We start from the raw sequence: 19850 nt of genomic DNA on the forward strand, positions 1-19850 counted from the left end.
TTAAACAGAAGTGTGTTTGTGTTTGTCGGATAAGTATGAATTAGCATTTAACAAACTGGTTTGTGTAGCCAAACAGCGTTGTCCTTCGTTTACTTCCTTTCTACAACGTACAATTAACAATGCGAACTATTACGCCTGGTTCACACCGGATGCGGAAGCGTCGCGGAACGGAAAATCACGCACGGTCCGGCGCCTGCCTGTTCACACTAGAGGCGTATTCTTCGCAGCGGTCGACAAGCGCTTCTGCTCAGTTGTTGTTTATTCAGAGCTATTTTTTTACATCATGGGTAAGTAAATAACCTCATAAAATGAATACACCATGTTTCTGTAACCAAGAAGTTTGTACACTTCTTGTATTAATACTTTTTGTTAATACTCGCGGTATTTTAACAATTGACAACAATTTTGACAATTGACCGGATGTCTCGTGTTTCTTGGTGTGACTTCCTGCCGGAATGGACGCGAATCACTCGCGGCTCGCGCAAAAAATAGACCAGACGCCGAAACTGGCGCTTCACGGCGCGGGCCGGCCGCGGCATGCCGCGGCGCTCCGTGTCTGGTGTGAACGACACCATAGGTTAACATGGGCGCCGAAAGGAAGCGGCCTCCGTTCCGCGCCGCTTCGGCGTCGCTTCGGCGTCCGGTGTGAATGGGCCTTTACAGGAAAACACATCAACGAAAAAATCATACTTACAGGTTGTGGCTCGTAAACAACAGCTTCTGTTTTTAAAGTTGGAACTGCTCCATCTTTCAGGACAAGCCGTTGTGTGAATCCTGCATTGAACTCGCGTAGATTGAGGAAGCTTTCCTCCGGAAAATGTGCAGCACAGAGAGCGACATTTGGATTATAATTATGAGGGACCGAGTTAAAAATAAATTGTAAGCGTCCTTAGGAACACTGAACAAAGTGGACCTGCAATCTGGGTGAAAATAACAGCGTTTGGACGGCATAGCAGCAACGACACTCTACTACCACAACAACTCTTCTCCAAAGCAATATAAAATTGTCTCGCCCCCCTTATTTAATATTCTCGGAGGAGGGGTTTATTTAAATATTGGGCTTAGTGGTGTCAGCAAGCCCGCAGGAATGTTGTGTAGTCCCTACCGGCCGTTTTATGTAGTTCTTAGAAATTGATCTCTTTAAAAGCAAATATCTCCCTTTGCTTTAAGCAAGAGAATGTTAATCACTAAATGGTATATTTTGTTTCAGAAAACCACAATGTTGCTGTGAGTGATCGTGAATCCAGAGTGCATAAAAAAGCTGACACTCCCCAAAGTGCCATCATCAGTAGATGAAATTTTTTGTGACAAACTGAAAATTGATCAAAACTTTGTGATCCAGTATGAGGACCCCGATTTTGGTAGTCAGCTTTGCAATTTAAGTAACATAGAAGAACTTCCATCTGAAAAGGTCAGACTGAAGATTATCTGGGAAATGTTCAAAACTGCAGCAGTAGCAGAACCCCCAAGAAATGAAAGCACAGGGTCTGAGACTGATTTTACCCTAGACACAGCAAGCATCTCATCCAATCTGTCCAGTCCATCTTCTTCCACAGTCAGGGAAGAGCGCTGGCCACGTGTTTTCCTAATTCCAAATTTCTCCTATGATGTAGAGTTCAGACTGAGAAAAGCTAATGAAGTCTATGAAAAACAGAGAAAAAGCTTACCCAAGTGATTCTGAAATTGTGCAGGTGGCACTTGCGTAAGTTTCCAGACATCCATGTCTAAGGGAACTTGGCTGTGACACGGGATGCAAAGGCTGGAAGATGAGCTTAAAATTTAAAATGGGGAATTACAGACAAAAATTACGCAATGCTGGATGTAGTGAGCTTGACAATAAAAGAGATGATGGTTCAAGATTACCCCAGAAGATACCAAGAAGATCATTAATCAACTTCCTTCCAGACAATCCTGTTGGTTTAGAAGATGCTGCATTGGAACATGAAAGGGAACAGCTTGAGCTTGAAGTCAAGAAAAGGAACATGGATATGACAAAACTGAACACCAAAATGGAAACTACATTCCCTCTCAGGAGAAAATAAATAGTCAATGAGCAACCCTTGGTCTCTGTCATCAAAGAAAGATGGCCTGGCCTTTTTTTGGAGGAGCAAGTAAGTTACAATTTGTCTGTACATTATTTTGTCTTGATTGTATATAGATTTTATTGTTCACAGATTTTTATCCTTTCACTTCCTCAGGTTTGTACAGAGTTCCAAAGGATCACTTGTGTGGACCTTAAAACGGCTTTCATGACAGCTCTTAACAAATATAGCAACACCCTCATCAAAATGTATCGGGCAAAGAGTAAAGACCTTGTAGATGACATGAAAGGATCCTGGACCATTTTGATGACCATGTATGATTTCTATACTTGTGATTTTTTTTTTTTTTTTTTTTTAATTAGGGGTTATATCTTTAAATGTGGCTTGTTTTCATCAAGTATTTACATCAGGTTAGCACATACTGTGCCTGTGGGAAGCAGTAAGATACACAGTCCTCTGTGGGGGGCTGCCGCTTTTACTGTCGTTTTGTGGTTATTTATAATTAAAGTTTTGAACATTCGCCGGATCCCTCCTCCTCCTTCCTGGGATTCAGCTCCAATGCAACGCAGTTAAAGGATCAGGGAAGGAGAAGTCAGAAACCGGCGAACGTTCAAGCCGAACGTGTCAAAACGTGTCAAAGACGTTTTTGAACGTGTCAAAAAAGAAATGTCTAAACTACAGCATCATCCTGGAGGGAACTGTGGTCGTGGAGGACCTACCTGACTTTCCTACTGCTTTCATGGTACTCTTTGGACTTCTCTATGCGCTGAACATTGAGTATTCAAAAGGACTAAAATACACATTTGAGGCAGTGCAGAACATCTTTGTGGGATTGGGAGAAAAGTGCACCAACAGAGTTCAGTCCCTGAAGAATAAGCTACTTACTGTATAGGGAGTTTAAGATGTTGTTAGCATGTTACTGTATATTGTGTAATGGTGAAATGAAATTTTTTAAGACTTATAGTCTTGAATTCTCTAAAAGTAAAATGCTTATTGGTTTACTTGATGTTTTTTGATTGAAAGTTTGTGTAAGAAAACTATTAATATTTAAAAATGTATAAAGTAAAATAACTAGCTTCCGGCCAAATGAACATACGGATCCAATATCAGTGTAAAACGCAACTTATGCGAGTAATGATATTTACGTTACGCCATGACGCACTACGCTACTTTTTACACCAAGCTACTTTTTTTGTGACATTACTAGGGATACAGTTAGTCCACAGTTCAATACATAACTCGTTTTTTTAACCACGGTTTTCGGTTCGTTTGGCTTGGCACATCGGACTGTTTTTTTTGTTATTCTATGCTTAAACGAGAGAACTGCAATAGGTTAAGTAGAAAAAAATACTTTTTATTGCAATACTCTTTCTTTACTTAAAAGAAAAATAAACCCTTGCACACTGCAAGAGTCTGGAGCCATATAAACTCCCAGGAGAGTTAATTTAACACTGGAGTTTTTGCTGTGTGAAACTGGATTATTTGTTTTGGTTGAAATGTAAAAATATTAATTTTAGGATAATTGAACTTAATTAACTTAATTGTTTTGGACAAAATTAAGACTGTTAACCTTATGTAATTAACTTAAGTTAATTGAAATAAATAATGTTACATAAATCCAACGTAACCTAGTTACAGTACGTGGGACCTGTTGACATAAAAAAGCTAATTAAAGCCAACTGTTAACATAAAAAAGTTAATTAAAGCCAACATAGCATTTTTTAGAGTGTTGTGAGGTGCCAGACAATTATGAGGTAAGCACAACACATCTAAAGTATTTTTTAAAAAACAATTGCAATTCCAACCCTGCAATTGTCAATAAAACCCTATTAATTTATTTATAGATCAACGAAAGTGTGGAGGACATTGTGGCAGAGGAATGTATTACAGAATGCATTAGAAGAATTTTTCAAACTGTGCAGGACAACATTAGAAATGTGCAAGGTAAATTTAAAAAAAGGAAATTGGAGAAAGGAATGGCCATTGACATTCAGGTTGGAGACAGGCTCCTGCGGCAGAATATCAGAAGCAAGCAGAGAAAGGGGGGCAAGCTGGACCCAGATTATGTGGGTCCATACACCGTTATAAAAGTGGAGGGCAAATCCATTGATGTGGTGAAAACAAATTCATCCAATCTCCACCTTTACCTGGCCTTGACACCCAGCCTACCTCCAGTCCTGCCACCCAGTCTCCACCTTTACCTGGCCTTGACCCCAAACCTACCTCCAGTCCTGCCATCCAGTCTCCACCTTTAACTGGCCTTGACCGCCAGCCTACCTCCAGTCCTGCCATCCAGTCTCCACCTTTACCTGGCCTTCACCCCCAGCCTACCTCCAGTCCTGCCATCCAGTCTCCACCTTTACCTGGCCTTCACCCCCAGCCTACCTCCAGTCGTGCCATCCAGTCTCCAACTTTACCTGGCCTTGACACCCAGCCTACCTCCAGTCCCCACCTTTACCTGGCTTTGACCCCCAGCCTACCTCCAGTCCTGCCACCCAGTCTCCACCTTTACCTGGCCTTGCACCTCATCCTACCTTCAGTCCTGTCACCCAGTCGGTCGTCAGCATTCCCCCCAAAATACCTTGTTCTTCAGGTATGTGTTGTATGTGTTTTTCTTCATAATTTATATCTCCTACATGTAAGTGACATTTGTTCAAGATTTACTTCTCTATCTCTCTGTATTGTTGCAAGACATATGGGCAAGGAAAATGGGTGGGAAACTTTGCAGTAAAGTTGGCCTGTACAAGGTCTTTACCTGGGTTTTGGAACGCCTCAAACCTGGGGCGAAACTTGAAAGTGAGGTTTGTGCTGCAGTTAACATTTTGCTTTTAGAATAGACTATATTCTGTAGTCATACAGTTATACCTTGCGAGTCTGTCATTCTTTTTGACCCCACGTCATTAAAGGGATAGGTCACTTTGAAATAAAATTTTGGAATGTTTTAGCTTACCTCAAGGGCATCCCAGATGTAGGTGTCTTTTTTTCCGCAGTAGTTTCAATTTTTATATTTTTAGGTCAAACCGTTCTTGTCTGTCAGTCATTTCATGCAGGTCTATGGTCACTGTCTCAAAGAGCATGCACAAAGTCCAAATTAAAACAATTCCCCATCGTCCAAATTAAACAATTCCCCATCATAAGTACACATTGATGGGCTAAGACACGAAACGAGCGGTTTGTGTGAGAAAACGAACAGTATTTATATCGTTGTTACCTCTTGAACACAGCCGCGTCCAAATGATCTGAGGGCGCGGGCGGGTATAGATGTATACACTAGATGTCGCCTTGGCTACGGTTTCGTTTCAATGAACTGCAGTAGCGAAGGCGACATCTAGTGTATATATCTATACCCGCCCGCGGGTACTGATAAATACTGTTCGTTTTCTCACACAAACCGCTCGTTTCGTGTCTTAGGCCATCAATGTGTACTTACGATGGGGAATTGTTTAATTTGGACGATGAGGAATTGTTTTAATTTGGACTTTGTGCATGCTCTTTCAGATTGAATGTGACAGTTGCTATGGTTGGTTCCATTGGAAATGTGTGAACCGGCCAAACAAGAAACAGGTTTTTATTTGCCCTGGGTGCCAAAGCCCTTAATTTGGTACTTCCATCCACAGCATGATTTCAATGCACCGTCAGAAATTTGACTGTTCCAAATAAAAATAATTTTTGCGTTTTGTCTGTTTTATTACAGTTAAGTGCACTTACCTTTGGATTGTTACATTGTTTTGAATTATGCCTTAAAACATAAAAGTGGCCTCTTCCTTGTTTCTTTTCCTGAGTACTGTTCAATGCACAAAGCATGCCTTCAAGAAACATCTCACAGACACCTGGAAAACATTTAACCACAAGTTCCTATATATGTGAAAATGCTTATAGCGCAGTTTCAATTTAGTGCAACATGCATGGAGCAAATCTAACCCATAATGTGATGTAGTAATTATTTGGTCACCAAACTTGGCTGTTATTACATAATGGTTGTTATTACTACATCAGGAAATGCAAATAATAAACTACTTATTGCAAACACTAAGCATAAAATTACTTTAGTTGGACCTTGCTTTGTAATGTAAACCAGTGCGTTTGTGTTCACTTATGAGCAGGATGATGTGAATGGATGAGCTTTACTTTAGAGGTTACACATCAATACAATTGAAATAATTATCACTTAATTTGACCAACATTCTAAAACATTGCAAGAGAAAACAACTGTTCATGCAACTTAAGTTTAACATTTATGATAACCTTTGAAGTACGAGGGTTGTATATCAAAATGATTTTCAGTTGAGTGTAAAGCAACATTCAAAACATGCAACTCCAAGTTCTTGTGTTGTCAGCCTATAATTTCAATAAAGACTACTTAAATAGGCAGACAATTTAGGATGACAGAATAAAAACACAAGAATATATTTTTAAATATTTATTTAAAGATGGAATCATACACATTTAAAAAGCTTTTTTTAAGTCATTCTTGAGAAACGTGCAGTTCTGCTGTCATAAAACATCAGCAACAACTAATCTGGGAGAAATATGTATTTTTTTGTAGTTGTGTTGTCACTACATAGTGACCAGGTCTGTAATAGTTGCTACAAAATCGATTCATTATTTACAAAACTCTTTGAAATGTATATATGATACTGAATATCAAGGGTGAAACTGTTAATAATGTAGACTGACAGCAATCTCATTCAGTGTCAGTCACGTGTGTGGTAAAATATAATTTAGTTAGGCATTTAAAAGCTCAATTGAGAAAATTTAAACATGGAAAGCTCAAAAAGCACTAATATCAGGATACTTCATGACTTTCAGAACTAAAATTATTCCTGATTCAAGCAGAATCTGCAGAAAATAAGTAAATGGACAATAACAATGAGATGAGTAAAGATTTTTATAAATAATTACATAAATCAAAATATTTAGTAAAAGTGAATGAGACAGATCTCTCTCTTTACTGACTCATAAGAGCCAAAGCATCTCAAGAGAAGAAGATAATTAAAGTGTACAGTTTCAAAGATACATGAAAGTATATCGTGTTTGCATAGAAGACTAGAAGTGGAAGATAAACTACATGTTCAAATGAAAAACAATGAAGTACGTATTTCAAAATTAATATCAGATTCATGTCTCTAATAAAAGTGTTATGACCTCTTCTTCATTTCTCTCTTAACTTTGCCTCCAAAGGTTTTTCTGACAGACTGAATCTCTTGTTGCAGTGTTTTCCAGTGTGAATTTTCTGGTGCTCTTTCAGCTCATCTTCTGTAAGAACTTCATCACTGAAACACACACCGCTGTGTCTTTTCTGCTATAATATTACTGAATCTTCAGTTGTTTCTTCAGGACTGAAGCCCAATGAAACTTTACCGCACTGATCACAGTTAAATGGTCTTTCTTCAGAATGAGAAGCTGATGTGATTTCAGAGCGAAAGCCTGAGCCGCTTCTTCCCAGTGTGAACTCTCATGTGAATCTTCAGTCTTGATTTTTATGTGAAGCGTTTTTTACACTGAGGGCAGGAGACCAATTTTCTTGGCTTCTGTTTTTCCTTTCTTGATTACGTCCATCAGGTCTAAAAGAAACATTACATCAAGTGAGTTTCAATGGACTATTTTATAGTGATGGGCGATTTCGTGACACTTCTTCACGAAGCTCAGACACCTTTATGAATCTTTTCAAATCAGTGGTTCAGAGCGTGTATCAAACTGCAAAAGTCACGTGATTTCAGTAAACGAGGCTTTGTTGCCTCATAACCGTTTCGAAATGTTTTAAATGTCAATGATCTCTGTGAACCCATCATGCGACGAACCATTGAACAAGTGTCTATGGGTTTTGCCTGATCTCTGATCAGTTTTAAACATTTGTAGATGTTTTAATGAGACTTTTGTATAAGATGATTTGTTGATTGCATTTGATTGATTACCTTCAATAACATGTAAAAGGTGTTTTTATGCATGTTTGGCCCGAGTTTTTGTGGCATTTACACTGTTCTGAACAGAGTGTGACGTTTTGAACGTTTTTTTTTCTACCCAATTCTTGGGTTGAGCCTTTTAGGTCCATTACATTACATTGTAGGGGAAACACTGTAACACATAAGTCACTATTTTTCGCCATCTCCTGGCGTATTTCTGTAATATGAAGAAATTGTTACTGAACAAATCAATGAATGAATCATTTTGGTGAACAAACTGAAAATGAACAAATCTCTGGAAAGAATAAAAATTTCCACAACTAATGCACACACACTACGATCGCGGTTGGGCACGGTTAACCAAGTGTGTGGAAACACAACTGGAACCTTTTCCGAAGGTGGAAAAGCAGCTTGTGTTTCTCAGCACATAATGATGAACTACTTACTGTGATCTCAGACTGTGGTGATGTGGTTTCTCCACTGCATGGATCTTCATGTGTCGCTTCAGGTGAGTTTTAATAGAGAAACTCTTTCCACACTGATCACACGTGTGCGGCTTCTCTCCAGTGTGGATCCTTTCATGTATTTTCAGAGATGATGAATAACTGAATCTCTTGTCACAGTGTGAACACTTGTAAGGTTTTTCTCCAGTGTGAATTATCTGGTGCCGTTTTAAACCGTTCATTGAAATAAAAGTCTTCCCACACTCAAAGCACATGTACTCTCTCACACCAGTGTGTATTTTCTGATGTGTTTGTAAAGTTTGCAGCACTGAAAAACTCTTTCCACATTCAGAACATGAATGTGGCTTCTCCTTTGTATGAACCGTCAGGTGTCTCTTCAGGTTTGATGCCCAGATAAATGTTTTTCCGCACTGTTCACATGTGAATGGCTTCTCTCCGGTGTGGATCATCATATGAACATTAAGGTTTGCTAATTGACTGAAACTATTCCCACATTGATGGCATGTGAACGGCTTCTCTCCAGTGTGGATCCTCATGTGTTCTTTAAGGGATGATGATTGACTGAAACTATTCCCACATTGATCACATGTGAACGGCTTCTCTCCAGTGTGAACTCTCATGTGAACCTTAAGAGATTTTTTGTCTGTGAATCTCTTTTCACAATGTTCACACATGAACGGCTTTTCTCCAGTGTGAATTCTCATGTGAACATCAAGGTATGATGATTGACTGAATCTCTTCCCACATTGATCACATGTGAACGGCTTCTCTCCGGTGTGGATCCTAATGTGAATCTCAAGACTTTGTTTGGTTGTGTAACTCTTTCCACACTGAGTGCAGGTGAAAGATTTTCTGTCTTTTCTTTTCTTTAAAAATTTATTTTTAGTCTTTGAGCGACTCAAAGGTTTTTCTCCAGGTTTGACATGATGTTCCTCCTCCACTTCACTCAGTTCTTCACTCTCCTCCTTCACTTCACTCTCCTCCTTCACTTCCATCAGGTCTGAAATGAAAGAAAAATTAATTTTCTCATTTTCTAAATAATCAAAATAATTTAAAGAGAGAAATATGGAGTGAATGGAGATAAACAGACGACTGCTATAAAATAGTACAATAATTTCTTACAATAATTAATTAAACATCCCTGAAACTTTCCATGAATGAGGTACACTTATCTTCCAGTTATTATTTTTTAAACATTATAGGCACAAATCCCATGTTTTTCACGCATGTGAAAGTGGGACACAAGATCAAGTGAATTTCACTGCGAGAAAGAACACAAATGTTTGCAGTAAAGCGGTGTAAATTTGTACATTTTGGAATGATAATTATTTGTTATACATGTTTGTAAAAATACGTGCAAAATTCAGGTCAAAGTTCTGATAAAATTGTTACAAATTGTAAACCATATAATAAATGTAAAATAAAACAGTTAAAATATTTTAATTTAGTTTGACCTGATGTTGACAAACAATATAAAACCTCCTTTTACTGACCATTTAAAAAAACAAAACAAAAAAAAACTTTTGCAGCCATTTTATAGTTGAACTGTTTATCTGAATGTTTCTAACATGAATGTTCTTCAGCATCATGAATGAATGAAGAATAAACACCAACCTCTTTGTTCTTCAGGATCTTCAGTGTGTTTCATTCTGCAGGGTTCTGGATCACTCATGTTCTCACTGTCCTCTTTAATAAACTCAGTCTTTGCAGATTTCAGCTCTTGAGCAGACTCTTGATGCATTTCTGCTCGTCTTGTAGCCGATGGGAATATTCCAGCATTTATTGGAGAATTGCAGATGGAGGAGCTTCACTGATGATGTGACTGCTGTGGGAGGAGCTGATCTGCCAAAATCTAAAATATATAAGTATTTTTCACTATATAACATGGATAAATAATCAGTAATAAAACAAAAATAATTAAATAAAAAGGCCTAACCTATATTTATTAACCTCTACAGGCAAATAACTACTACACCATAATATGTGAATCTAAATATAGTTTGACTTTATAATAACTAGGGCTGTAGTCAACCAAATAAATGCTTAGTCGACCAAAGTCATGTCCTGCGCAACGATCGGTCGACAAAAAAAGAAAAGAAAAAAAAGAGATGCGATGTTTTGCATTTTGATTGAACATTTATTAAACAATTGTCATAGAGCATTTATAAAACAACAACGAAAAAAACAACAATAATACATAAAACTATAATAATAATACAATTCTTTTGAAAATTAAGTGATTTTTTTAACTGCAAACTGAGGAGCTCTGTCCTAGGTCTATAGTGACAGTCACAATCGCGCACCTGACCACACCACACGCTACAAAAAATATAACTGCTAAAACTGCCAAATAATAAAAAAAACCTAACTAAAGCTCTCGTTTATACAGGCTGTAACTTATATTCTTCTTTACTTTCAAAGCTATGGGTTGACTTTTGTCTAGGGTTGGGTATCGAGAACCGGTTCCATTTTAGAACCGGTAACAAATTTCCAAAAAACGGGTATTCGATAAGACGCACGCATTACGATTCCTCTTATCGATTCCTGACTATCCGTTATTTCAAATGTAGGCGCGCGCCAAGCACGTTCATAATATGTTGAAGCTGCCATCGTAACATAAAGGGTAGAAAGCCGGCTAAAACATGACGGAGGAATAAACTCACATAGCCATCGGGTTTCGTTTGACTGGCGTGCACACACACACAGGGGCATGCAGTCATTCATTAAGTTGCAACACCTGAACAGCCGCAATGAATGAACCACACCCCTTAGGTTCACACCCCCTTAGACAACAGTCATAATAAGAGCACACTCAAGGTAACCAATGTTCAACACCCCCACTTGCTCTTAGGCAGAATAACATACAGCTATCATGTACATTTACATCACACCAAAAATAAAACACACAAACTTATCAAGCATGACTTTGGTTACAAGGTTTGGTCAAAATATCTGCAACCATGGATGCTGTAGGACAATACTCAATAGTTATCTTTCCATCTTCCAAGTGCAGATTGAACAAAATGATACTTAATATCAACATGTTTACACCTTTGTCGGCATATAGGGTTTTTAGACAAAGCAATTGCCCCTTGATTGTCCTCATAAATTGTCACTGGTGTGTACATACATTCATTGTCCATTCTATTTAATAACTGGACAAGATATAGGCTTTCCTGTACAGTAGCTGTCAAAGCCATATACTCAGCTTCACATGTGGAAAGAGCAACTGTGGATTGTTTCTTAGACCTCCAAGAAATAACAGGACCAGTGGTAGACAAACTAAAACAGTAACCAGTGGTGGTACTTCTGTCATTTTGGTCTGCTGCCCAATCAGCATCACTAAATGCAAAGAGATTAAGATTTACATATTTTCTCCTATAACACAATTCCTTATTCATAGTTCCCTTTAAATATCGCAATACATGCTTAGCAGCTACCCAGTGTTGGTTCTTTGGTTCAGAAAAGTGTTGTGACAGCTTACTGACAATGAAACCTAGATCCGGTCTAGTACAGGTCATTAAATAGATCAAGCTACCAACCACTTCTCGATACAGCTTTGGATCAACACATTCACCTTCATTATCAAATTGCATTTTGTTTTCACATGGAGTTGACCTTGGTTTACAATTAATCATTTCAAACTTCTCCAAGATCTTAATAATGAACCTTTTCTGGTTCATTTTTATTTCACCATCTCCTTGTGCAAAATCAATGCCCAGAAAATGTGTAAGTTTACCAAGATCTTTCATTTTAAATCTTTCCTCCAACATTCTTTTCACATTTTTGAGTATCTGACTATCGCTTGCTGCAATAAGAAGATCATCAACCCAAACTATCAATATGATTTTCTCACTTCCAGTTTGTTTACTGTAAACACAATGGTCAGCAGGATTTTGAACAAAATCATTTTGAATCAGAAAATCATCTAGCATTTTATTCCAATTCCGCCCTGATTGTTTCAAACCATATAATGATTTGTTAAGTCTACAGACAAGCCTCTCACTTGTTTCTGACTTAACCTCAAATCCTTCCGGCTGTTCCATAGCCTATATAATTCAGTATCAATAGGGGCGTGCAAATATGCGGTCTTTACATCCATTTGATGCAGTTCTAAACCATATTGAGCTGCAATTTGCATTAAGCTACGTATTGATGTCATGTCAGCAGTTGGAGAAAAAGTTTCTTTATAATCAATGCCTGCAACTTGACTATACCCTTTCGCCACATACCGAGCTTTGTATGTTGTTCCAACTGGGTTTTCCTTCACTGTGTAGACCCACCTGCCTCCCACTATATTTTTACCTTCAGGAAGTGTTGTAAGGGTAAACGTATCATTCTCTTTAAGAGAGTTCATCTCCTCCTGCATAGCCTTACTCCACAATTCTGACTCTGGTGAACTTATAGCCTCCTTTAGAGTATGGGGTACACCACATGCAACTCTATAACAATAATCAATACTGGTTAGTGCATGGTCATCATCACATTTCACTCTACACTCATAATCTCTCAAATATTGTGGGGGTCTCTTCTCTCTCTGTGGATAACGTCTGCTCTCAACACTTTCTCTTTCACCTGTATTGGGGCTTGGGTCACACGTTCCAGACTTTATGTCCAGGGAATTTATTATTTCTATTATCTCAGGTTTTGGTAGGTGAGTTTCAACGCTCTCCCTACGCACTTCATCCTCACACATTGACTGATCTGTCTGAGTGTGGCATTCTGTCCCACTCTTTGTGAAAAACTCCACCAACCTGCTTTTATTCACTTTTCTGGATAGAAAACTAGATATGCAGGGCTATTCTTGTCATAACCAACGAAAATCCCTTTTTCACATCGAGAGTCTAACTTTTTCTTGTTCTGTTTGTATGCATAACACTTTGACCCAAATATTTTCATTCTTGAAAGATCAGGCTTCTTTCCAGTCAACATATAGTATGGGGTCTGTCCTACACGTCTGTTAAAACATCTGTTGCGAATAACAGCTGCAGTCTGGATTGCATACGTCCATAACTCTTACATTTTTGGTAAGTTACTCTCGATTAACATACACCTTGCCATATCAAGTAAAGTTCTCCAGCTCCTCTCAGCTGTCCCATTCTGATGTGGTGAATATGGAGCTGAGGTTTCAAGTTTAATTGCATTTTTACTGAGCAGAGACTGAAATTCCCTGGATGTAAACTCGGTGCCATTATCAGATCTCATACATTTAATTTTACCATAAGGTGAAACATCAGCAATGAACTTCTCTGTTCCTTTGACTGTATCACTCTTTGCTCTCAAAAAATATGTAAATATTGCACCTGAATAGTCATCAGTAAATGCCAAGATATATCTGAAACCATCTTTTGCTATTGGCTCCATAGGTCCAGCTAAATCTGTGTGCACAAGTCCAAGAGGAACTTTTGCTTTTTCATCCGCCTCCCTGTTCCTACTCTGAACAAATTTACCCTGTGTACACACTTCACATTTCAAATTAGACAGTTCAGTTCTACCTTTGATTTTCATCCCCTTTGTAACATTTTCCAGTTTCAATACATCCTCATAATTACAGTGACCGAGAATTTCATGCCATGTGTGTATATCATAACATCCATGACATTGATCAACATCGTCTGTAACAGTGCTTAAATAGAACAGTCTATCATACACCTGGATGTTAAATGTTACACCGTTCTTATGAACAAGTCTATTCTGACCTTCTTTGAAAATGACCGTCGCTCCCTGGGACGTTGCTGCCTTGACTGAGAAGATGTCCTGTGGAAAAGATGGGACGTACAGCGCCCCCATCAGCATCGTTTCCACCACTCGACCTTTGTTGTCTCTCAGGCGAACTTTGGCTGTACCTTTCCTCAAGGCAATACCGCTGGTCCTCTCTCCATCAGCCAGCTCTAGGATGTGCTTGTGTGGCTCAAAACTTTCGTCAAAGTCTTTGAACTGTGTGATGTCCCGAATGATATGCGACGTGGCTCCTGTATCAACCATGAGGCTTTTTTCCTTCACTCCGCTGACCAGGACTGCATCCACTTGGCCCACTTTAAAAGCAAAGGTGTGGTCCTCCTCATCCAACACCCGCTTCGCGTTGTCCCGCTTTCTCCTTCTACAATTCACATCTCTGTGCGTGGAACTCTTGCAAAGATGACACCACTGTCGCTGCTTTCTATGCTCGCCCATAGCAGAAATGCACTCCACAGCCTTATGTCCCTTCTGTCCGCAGTTAAAACAGGTCAGTTTCACGTTCCACCCGTCTCTTGCTTTCATCACGCTGTCGTCCTCTTGAGCAAACAGCACTAAACTTTTCTGTGCTCTCATAGCTTCTCAGCTTTGTTTTAAACTCCGTGAAAGTTATCGTTTCATCACTTTGAGTTATATGAATGGAAAATGGCTTAAAAGAATCTGGTAGGCCCTTCAGAACCATTGCGATCAACAAGCCATCACTTAAAGTCTCTTCCGCATTTCTCAACGCTGTAATAGCGGTCTCTGCGCGAATGACATAATCTGTGACACTCTCATTGACAGCTTTCTGGAGAGACGTACGCTCTGTGTACAAGCTTATCACTCTTGGATTCCCCTTACCAGCATAGTGTTCTCTCAGAATCTTCAGCGCTTTTCTTCCATCATCCGCTGCATCTCTCATCATGAGGGACAGACTTTTATCATCCAACAGCTGAATCAGTTCTGCATACGCATCCTCATTTTTCTCTGCGTCTTCTTCTAAACCGTCATCATCAGGTGGTTCGCTCATGGTGCTCTTCAAACTGAGCAGACGCAGGTGCGCTAGAAACTTAGTTTCCCATAGGGGTGGTGAAAAAAATCGATTATTGATTAATCGCGAGTATGTTATGGACGAGTATGAATCGATTATTAAATTTTCAAAAATCGATTTTTTATTAAAAATAAATAAATAATTAAATAAAAATCAACTCTGCGTGCATTTAGAGCATGTTATGTTATGAGAGGCGAATCACAACTACTTCAGAAAACCCAGCACAATATAGGAACTACCAGGCAGTGACGTATGTGTACGCTGAAATAAAAAGTATTTCACCTCAGAAAAACGGACGTTCCTGTCCTGTCAGCCGTTACTGTAGGCCTACTCATAGCGCACACTCTTCAGTTGCACGCGCAAATGCGGAGGCGCGCGCCGTGTATCGCTTCACTGTATATAAAGTGCAAAGGAAACTACGAGCATGTAACGTTGTTACGTTGTAAATTAGTAAGTCATGAAATAAAAGTAAAATACCAATAAATCACGTTACTGGTACGTCGTGTGTTAGCTGAGGAGGATTTGCATGCAGGTATGATTTTCATTCTATTCACCAGGAGCAGTTTCCATGTTTCATTAACAGTTCTTGTTAGTATTGTGTATTCACCATGGTAACTGTCGTTTCAATATTAACCCCAAAATGCCACTTTATTTTCACTTTGTGTTATTTTTTATATTTGTAAAATACTGTGGTGGCTCATACCAACATTGTATTAACAAAAGCTAGTTTGGGACTGCTATTTAATATCTTTAGCTGAACACCTTGTCTTTCTAGAAGAAAATTGTCCAGTTTCTACAGTATGTTGGTTCTGATCTACTTCCTAAAGGAAATAAGCCTTTCATTTATGTGTTATTGTTTAGTTCAACTTGATGAGTCACAACACAATGTGATGTATTCATTTCTGTGTTCTACAGAACATAAGCTACATAAAAATAATTCTGAAGTTATAACTACATGACACAGAAAGTGCTTTGAGTTGTTACTCAATAAAAGAGTTAAGTAATTCAGCAGCTGACTTTTTTTAATACTGCAATCACTTTGTAGTGTATTTTCGTTTACTGTTGTGAACTGGAAAATCAATAATCGCTAATCGAGAATCGTTAATAATCGAAAATCGACTGTAATCGAATCGGGACTTCAATAATCGTAATCGAATCGAATCGGGAAATCAGACAGATTAACCACCCCTAGTTTCCCACAGTTCATAATTTTTCTCATCCCCGTCAAATCATAAACGGTTCCACCGGCTTCCAAACTCCTTTCTGGGCCCATAACCTGTTGAAGCTGCCATCGTAACATAAAGGGTAGAAAGCCGGCTAAAACATGTGACCAATGTTCAACATAATAGAAGCGACGTGGGTCGTGTGCGCGACGAGCATGCGGTGCGTGGCGCTCGATTGTGCAGGCGCGCCTATGCCTCGGCGAGATGAAAACATCTCAACTTTTAAGAATGGCGCAAGCGGTGCGCAGTCAAGTGACAAAAAACAACCGACCTTTCTGTAACATCAAAAGCTCGACTGAACAGGGCGGGTTTTTATTTCTCATCTCCATGAATATATCTAGTAGCCTAGTAAATGGTTGGTTCCATAGCAACGACAGACGCCACGGGAGCGCAAGCGCTTGTGGAAAGGAGAAAGCGGCGCGGCCGAGCTTTTCCCGTTTAAATACGGTCTATGGCTTTTCCATGCATTTTCAGACGCGATATGTGAACGATATGTGTCCCTAATTCAGGAATCTATGTGGCTTAAAATAATTTTTGTTTTGTTTAAAATGGAGATCACGATTACATACATGATCAGACAACTACTCACATGTTTAGTCTAATAGTCTATTTAAAATAATAAAAAACTCGTTTGAATAATTCATTCAAACACGAATTAACTCTCAAAAGTGTCTCATAAATACTTGTTTAATGAATGAATGATTCACCGTTTTTGAACGAATCTCTCGAGTCTTCTTCAATAAATAATTCAATGAAAAAAACTGTCGATTTTTGCCACCTACTGCTGGAGTAATAATGTAATCAACACCTTTATATGAAGAGACTCCTTTCACTTTAGCCATTTTATTAGTTATTGCTTAAAATTGGCAAGAATAGGCTAAAAAGTAAAAATATTTATTCAAGTATTTGCCCTTTTTTCTCCCTCCAAAAAATATTGGAATCGGAAACAAGAATTGATAAGAACCGGATTCGATAAGCAGAATCGGAATCGCAAAAAAATGAAACGATACCCAACCCTACTTTTGTCCAGCCGATCTAGGTGTTTTAAAACAAACACACAAAAAACCCATATAGTCTAAAAAACAATCCTAATAATAGGCTGTATAGAAGGAAGGCCTATAGGTTTATTTTCGTTTTGTTTTGTAATAAATAAGAAGCAAATAGCCTACGGTATATAGACAATATAATCGGGCGCCCACACGGTCACATTGCACGTTAACTGAAGCACATCTCATCCTAACTTAACGAAACTAAGTGTATGCCTCACACAGACATGATAAATACATCAAATACACAAAGCTTGAAATGTCTTTAAACGAAATAATTCAAAAAGAAATATGGCTATATATAGTAGGCTACTATATATACTCTCTGATTATGATCCACCATTATGTGCATTTCTCTCTGTATACGACTCGTCATCACACCTAAACTTCACTTGTGCAGCGATTGGTGGAAACAAATATGCCTCTATTAATAATCTTTAAGCTGAAGTGACATCCAAAAATTTCCTCAGTGCATAACTTACATTCAACTGCCATATTCTCCATCTGTAAATGTTAGAAAGTCAAGCAAATATTTCCATTTTGCTGTCATGAGTGGACGAGCTTTTGCAGGCTAAATTTCCGTGAACGAGCGCCGCCGAGTGCATGCGCGCAGGACAGACGCAATAGAATAGGAGCACAATAATTCTGACTAAAATAAACATCAACACTAAATTATAAATATATTTTGCTAAAAAAAAAAAAAAATTGTTGGTGAACATAAATGTGCAAGTGAATTTTTATGATATCAGTTTTTATTTATTTATTTATTTTCATTTTAAGTTTAGTAATTTAACTACTTAAAAAAAAAAAACATTATTTTGTTTTCAGATTGTAATGTTGCAATGTTAGAATGTAATGTGATTTCACCAAACAACACACAAACGAACACAAAATCGCTCAGGTCTGAATGAACTCAACATATTCTCCTCATGCTTGCTGCTGTTGCACTAAATGTTTATTTCAGTAGGAAGACGCCAGGAAAGATGCACATGCAGGGCTGGACTGGGACAAAAAAAAAATCGGCACTGGCATTTTGGTCCAGGCTGGCCCACTACATATGATCATAAACACCACCCATCTTGCACTATAGCTATACTCCACAGCAGAGGTGGGTAGTAACGTTACATTTACTTGAGTAGTTTTTTTGGAAAAATTGTACTTTTAAGAGTAGATTTGAATGTGGGTACTTATTACTTTTACTCGAGTACATTTCTAATGAAAAAACTGTACTTTTACTTCGTTACGTTGGGCGACGTTCCTCTCGTTACTTTATTTTAATGCAATATGTGTTGTTAAATGCGTAAGTGCGATGTATCTTTTTTCTGGGCTTGAGCGATGCTCAATTCACAAATGAATCACTCTTTTGAGTCGATTCTGTTCAAAGACTTCATCAAACAAGTTGGCAGATCTGTCTAAATCGGTTCGCGAATCAGTTTGAATGAACTGTTCAGTTCTTGCACGCACTGAATTGTCTGAAGCGATTTCCAATTCACACTCGACTCGAGTCGTTAAAGGAAGATTTAAGAACACCAAGAGCGTTGGATGAAGTGGCCGTGGACCTACAGTACAGTCAAGTCACAAGTGAGAGCAAATCTGCAAATGCATCATATATTTGCCAGCGATGAAGATCTTTATTAGTTGAACATCTTCGTAAGCTGTCTGTGAATGAATGATTCCACAGGACGATATATTCGATTTCATTTCACTCAGGTAATATATTTTACAACCAAACAGATTATTACGCCATGATAGCACTACTAGAAACTATGACATTAGTTTTTGGACATATACATTAATTTATACATTAAATAAGCTACCATTGCCCACCGTTTATGAACACCCGCCATCCCGCGGTAGTTTGTGTATTGCTGCGCAGTGGCGTGCGAACTCGACTTGAAAACGAATGCCTTTAATTGCCTGCCGTAGACACAGTTAACCAGTTTAAACATGCTTGCAGAAATATACATTTGATTATATTTTGGAGAACCGACAGAAGAAGATTCGTCGATGTACTTTTGTTTTTTTGTGTTCAGATATTCAGTAGCAGTCATGAGCGCGAGCACATGTGAAGAGTTTTAACTCTTTCTTCTCTGTGTCAATTGCATGCCTTTGAATGCAACACTCTGCAGATTCACTTTATTTCGACATTGTCTAATAATCCAAATGTAGTTGTATAAGTTATATTACTATTATACAAACCAAAGGACAGGTAATGATTTTCTTTTTCTGGCTACAGATGGGAGAAAATGCTTTTTGTTGCAAAGAGAGCCAATCTACTTATGAAAATAATAGCCTAGTCATTTAATTAAAAATAAATAATCGAAATAATATAATTTTATATATATGACGACTTCAAATGCAAAAGCCTCTAAGTACCATCTGAAATTTTCTTCTAGAGCATTTTTA

General features: G+C 38.4%; 1 protein-coding gene and 2 long non-coding RNA genes across 4 annotated transcripts in view; 2 read left to right on the forward strand and 1 right to left on the reverse strand.

The window, feature by feature from the left end:
• The window catches only part of LOC311292919, a 205673-nt gene that overhangs the window by 2531 nt on the left and 183292 nt on the right, over positions 1 to 19850 (forward strand). The gene's annotated exons all lie outside the window — the stretch shown is intronic.
• LOC311301163 lies at positions 1325 to 4218 on the forward strand. Its single transcript, XR_014629401.1, has 3 exons — positions 1325 to 2111; positions 2199 to 2356; positions 4207 to 4218. It is a non-coding gene; the product is annotated as an uncharacterized lncRNA (long non-coding RNA).
• The window catches only part of LOC311292459 (uncharacterized protein), a 222598-nt gene continuing 209266 nt past the window's right edge, over positions 6519 to 19850 (reverse strand). The window contains exons 2-4 of one of the 2 annotated variants that reach the window (XM_084412149.1): positions 10024 to 10261; positions 8392 to 9409; positions 6519 to 7606 (exon numbers count right to left, since the gene is read on the reverse strand). In XM_084412149.1, the coding sequence (XP_084268275.1) occupies positions 7510 to 7606; positions 8392 to 9409; positions 10024 to 10150 (1242 nt within the window). In that variant the 5' untranslated portion in view covers positions 10151 to 10261 and the 3' untranslated portion in view covers positions 6519 to 7509. The remainder of the gene's footprint in view (positions 7607 to 8391; positions 9410 to 10023; positions 10262 to 19850) is intronic. The other variant, XM_084412150.1, reaches the window with a different exon arrangement.

This window comes from Rutilus rutilus, assembly GCF_951802725.1.
Source record: "Rutilus rutilus genome assembly, chromosome: 1".
Lineage (NCBI taxonomy): Eukaryota > Metazoa > Chordata > Actinopteri > Cypriniformes > Leuciscidae > Rutilus > Rutilus rutilus.